The sequence below is a fragment of the Montipora capricornis genome, chromosome 6 (assembly GCF_036669925.1).
Source record: "Montipora capricornis isolate CH-2021 chromosome 6, ASM3666992v2, whole genome shotgun sequence".
Lineage (NCBI taxonomy): Eukaryota > Metazoa > Cnidaria > Anthozoa > Scleractinia > Acroporidae > Montipora > Montipora capricornis.
This window is the reverse complement of record NC_090888.1, coordinates 70,072,021-70,077,020: the sequence shown is the minus strand read 5'-3', so window position 1 is coordinate 70,077,020 and position 5,000 is coordinate 70,072,021. Positions and strand designations below refer to the sequence as shown.

Below are 5,000 nucleotides of genomic sequence, written 5' to 3'. Positions count from 1 at the left end.
TATCGCGGCAAGCGGGCCAGCCCGCCTTCTCATATAAACGAACCGATCTTTTACTAAAGAAAGTAGGCAGTAGCCGAGATCTCGGCAAGCGGGCCAGCCCGCCTAATCGGGCTAGCTCGCCTCATATAAACAGGCCCTAAATCTTTAATTTCTTTTTTAGGAATTTCAAAATTCCTCGTAACGATCATCAAGCACCCTATAGTTTTTCTGCTCCTTTTTCAGAAATCCAACAATCTTTAACGAATAAGAATCCTCTTTATAAATAAGTGGGCCTAAAACTTTCAGGCTTTGCTTTTGGCGTTTCTGCCAAAGCAGAGTTCGTAACTGCGATAGTCCTCAATGTCATGATCAAGGGCAAGGTATCTTTTAAATAGTCGTCCCTCAGTTCTCTTTTCCTTCTTTTTAACACCGTATACAGTCTTTTGACAGTTCGGATTAAATGTTGGATGCATGTAGCCACTTTTCATGAACGGAGGATGATGCATAGTGATCTTGCGATCATAATTGGGTGCTCCATGAATGCACACCCTTTCTTTTTCAGTCGACTAACTGCGAAATTCTTGCCACGCAAACATACTTTGAAACTTTAGTGCTACAGAGAAGAATACCATTATACAACAAGTTGAAAATCCATTTTACACCGGCAAGAGCCTGGAATTACTTACAGCAACCAAAGCGAGAAGAAGGCAAACAAGTTGACGATAAAGAAACATTTCGGTGGTTGAATAACTTGATAGCAGCAAATCTGAAAGAAAATTAGTTAGCAAACACTACAGTAAACACTTATATATCTAGTAGATCAATTAGAAAAAAAAACTGGTTTCGTATTAAAAAAAATACACGACTTGAGATTCACTTACCGATCCTTTATAAACTCTGGACGTTTAAAACTTTTGTTGAGCTCTTCCCTTGAGGAGATTCAATGAGGAATAAAGTCCTTCGAACTACTCAAAGAAGATAACAAGGAATGGCGATAGCAACAGACGCAGAGGAAGTGAAAACTGCATGCAGAATATCCCGTTGAACTGATGCACGACTAACGCCAATCAGATCGTACGCGTATAACTCATGACCAAGGTCAAAGCCAAGATCGATCTCCCAGTTTCTGAATCAACTTTCTCTTTGACGAAATTTACTTTCCGGTCTTTTAAAAACCCTTTTTCCAAAACTATTTTGTGTTCTTCCCTTTATAGGTTTCAGTGAGGAAAAACACGCTTTCGAAGGACTCGAAGAAGGTCAAAAAGGAATGTCATCAGAAAACAGCTGCAGAGGAAGTAGGAATTGCAGAATATTCCGGCATTTACGCTGATGCTTGGCCGATCGACTCCAAGCAGGAAGTGCAACTCCATACTGCGGTCAGATTGCTTTAAGTTCAGGTTTATTAGAAAAGTGATGCACATTATTAACAGCAATTACAAGCAATACAAAGCGGCCTGCCCTCTGCAGTGCACAGGCAATTTCAATTTTCTCTTTACGCAGGAAACATAACATAAAAGAAAGTGATTATCGGCGACATGGCGGATATAACTCCAACGGAGAGGCCACCGGAAAGACTACAGCTCTAAAAAACATATAATGCAAGTGCAGCATGCGTTTTAGGGCATTTCACTCCCATCCTCTGCAAAAATAAAAAAACAAGGTAAAATTACCAATGTTAAGGGGTTGAGGACATCGTGAGCATACAACAGTAATTAAAAATAAAAATTCGTTTTCCACATTGACTTCAGCGACTTTCCTACGACGCCAATAGCAGGTTATTATTACCTCGCCAACACTGTACAAGTAGTTCAACGCGAACAAGATGGAATCATCGCAAAATAATTACAACCGCGCAAATATTACACCTAAATTTGGGACTTAATAAGGGGCGGGGTGGGGGGAGGTTGAAAGGTTAGGAGTACGATAACGTAATCAAGTACATTGAAATGTTTACCCTAGTAAAGGAATTGAAGAGATCTTTTGGATGTTGACTCGGACAAAGTCTAATTTCGCCTTTGCTGGAGTCAAACTAAAAACCTTTCGATTATTAGCGGTTCCGCCAAGTTTTCTACCACTGAGCTATAGGGAGCCTGTTCCGCTATACTGCAAATCGGATGGCTGAAATCGCCGAAAAAATCTTGAAATATATTGTCATGAAGTCGGATGCCAAACGTTGACCCCAGGAAATGAAATGAATAGCATGATGACTCTGAGCTTTCAAAAGTTTGTTAATCACTTTCCTTGAGGAAGTTCAATGAGGAATAAACTCTCTTAAACGACTCCAAGGGGATAAAAATAAAGGAATGGAGATGGAAACAGGCCGGTTATCGATAGCTTTTCAAGGTACCCGATTTAACAATGAACGCTGCGGACCTGGTAATTTTCCATTGTGAGGCCGACTCCAAAAGCTAATTAACTTATTGCGCGAATGAAATACCATCAGATCGATTATTCCGTTTAGCAAGCAAAATGAGGCGTTGTGACTTTTTGTTAGCTGTTAGCTTGAGGGATTTATTGTTCGATTGTCTTGTGTTTCTACAGCCCGTGGCTTCCTGAGAAACCCAAGTCCAAAAAGAAAAATGGAGAAAGGAAAAAAAACGAAGCCCAAGTATTTTAAATTTCTAGTGTCAAAGTATCGGACGTAAAATGGTAAACAACCGGACGAAACCTCCTGCCTCCGGCCTCAAACGAAAACTCTGTGAAAACAGACACAGAGGAAGTAAAAACTGCAAAACATCCCGTTACACTGATGTATGACTAACGACATGCAGCTCATCGAGTAACTCATGACTGTGGTCAAAACCAAGATCGACCTCCCAATTTCACTTTTCTTTTCGACGAATAATTGCACTACTAACGTTAAATTTGCTTTCCGATCTTCTATAAACTCTCTTTCCAAACGTTTGTTGTATACTTCCCTCGGTTGAGGGTTTTTTTTTTTCTTTCTTTCGAACGACTCAAATGAGAACGTCATAAGAAGGCATGACGGCAGAAACAGGTGCAGAGGAAGCAAAAATTGCAGAATGTCCATTTACGCTGATGGTTAGTCGACGCCAAGCCGGAAGTACAACTCCATACTACGGTCACAGCCAAGATTTATTAGAAAACTGATACACAGTACTAACAGAGAGCATAGCAATCGCTAATCTGGAAGGCTAGTGTGATATTAATTAAATATCTGAGAGCCTAGTTTATAAAAGAAAAAAAGAAATACATACATGTACATTTAAGAAGAGGAAAAGAAAACTAATGATTTAAATTACAATGCGGTCCAGGTAATTTCACTATTTTCTCAACGCATGCAGCATAACAAAAAAGTGATACGGTGGCGACACAACAAGCGGTCGCTGGATATAACTGCAACGGAGAGGTCACCGACAAATGGTAGCATGCGTTTTACGGCATTTCTCTCATGTTGTCTGCCAAAAAAAAAAATGACGGTTAAAATTATCATTTTCAAAGGAGTTGTTGAGGACATTGTGAGCATGCAGCAGTAATTAGTTTACCTACTAAATGGTAGAAATGCTGCTGAGGGGAAGGGAGATGTTCAATTATACTTGCGGCGGGTAATTAAACGACGGTTCGTGCGTAGAATTGAAGGGAGATTTTGCTAGGTCTTGAGCAGGGACGGTACAAAACGTGGACCCCCAAACTGGACCTCCTTCTGGCCCCCACTCAAGAGAAGAAAGAAAACAATAGATGGATTTCACAGTGACGTCATCAAATTCTATATAAAACCAAAGTCGTAAGATCTTCTGAATTTTTATCTATTAAAGGAAATTGGAGATGACCTACAAATAAATATTTTTTAAGTTTCCAATTCCGTGACGTCTTTCATTCCGAAAATACAGCATTAAATTTTGGAATTTCTGAATTGTCACCTTACGTGGTACCATGATACAAAGCTACTGGGTTGAAAAAAAAGTCTATTCCTATGAATCTCGGCAGTTTGAGCCTTTCAAGTACATCATACACATGTATTTTATCTCATGAGTGAAAAGTAAGCGCTTTCATCGCAAAGTGAACTCCAGATGTTTTTCGTTGATTACAGGCCACCATATTGGTGGACAACGTCCATACAAAACTCTTAAAGTTGCGCGAAACGCTTCGACAGATAATTCAGAAGCGATGTACCGCACAAGCCTGAGAATTGGCGACGTGGTTAAAAAATTTGTTTCCTACAACATTCCAAGTTCTTGGCCAATTTCACTTAAACGATTTCGAATTTATTTTTTTGTTGCCTGACAGCGAAACTATCTATAGTTTGAGGATACGAGGAGCGAAATGAAAAACAAAGCAGACTCTGATGATCATACCTCGCATTTTAATTCCTCCATTCGCCCATAACCACAATTCCTTGCGGCTTTAACCACAATCCCTTGTGTTTCGAAAAAATGTGTTCTTCCGATTAGAGAGCTGCCTCGTTCTTTCGCTTCAGCCTCACTCACTGCGGCAGCAAAAACTGGTTCGTTTTCTACACTGACTTTGACTACGTTCCTACTAAAGCCAAAGGCAGGTTACTTCGCCAACACTGTACAACACGAACAAGATAAAATGATCACAAAATAACTATTATCGCGCAAACATGACGTCTAAATTTCTAGAGGTAGAAAGAGTAGGAGAAGATGGCAACGTGGAAATGAGGGGATACTCCTGTCTCGAGAATATGTGAGTAAGAAAGGGATCTGTCTCGTATGGTGTAGGAGCCTACATTTCTCTCGCTCACTACCTACCAGTGGGTTGAGGTAGGTATCTAAAAGCAGCGAAGGACCAACTGCGTCACGGGCTCTGGGAAAAGCGACGCGCGGGTCGAAATCTCAGGCATAAATCAAGGTGCGACGCTCTGGCGCGATGTCCAGAGGTACCGCTACTATTCACACCGGTCTCACCACAGCACATATAAGAGTTAGCTCAATAGAATTCTGTCACTTTGAACTAAAATTGCTACAGTGCAGTTGTTCGTTCTCTTTGCTTGCACGGCTGATCAAGGACAAGTTCCTTAAGCCCCCGTGGATACTGTG

General features: G+C 40.7%; 1 protein-coding gene across 2 annotated transcripts in view; it reads right to left on the bottom strand.

Annotated features, from left to right (window-relative positions):
• LOC138050801 (olfactomedin-like protein 2A) overlaps positions 1-953 on the bottom strand; it is a 14,731-nt gene extending 13,778 nt beyond the window's left edge. For both annotated transcript variants that reach the window (XM_068897088.1, XM_068897089.1), the window contains exons 1-2: positions 861-953; positions 666-745 (exon numbers count right to left, since the gene is read on the bottom strand). In XM_068897088.1, the coding sequence (XP_068753189.1) occupies positions 666-713 (48 nt within the window). In that variant the 5' untranslated portion in view covers positions 714-745; positions 861-953. The remainder of the gene's footprint in view (positions 1-665; positions 746-860) is intronic.
• Between the last annotated feature and the right edge of the window lie 4,047 nt (positions 954-5,000).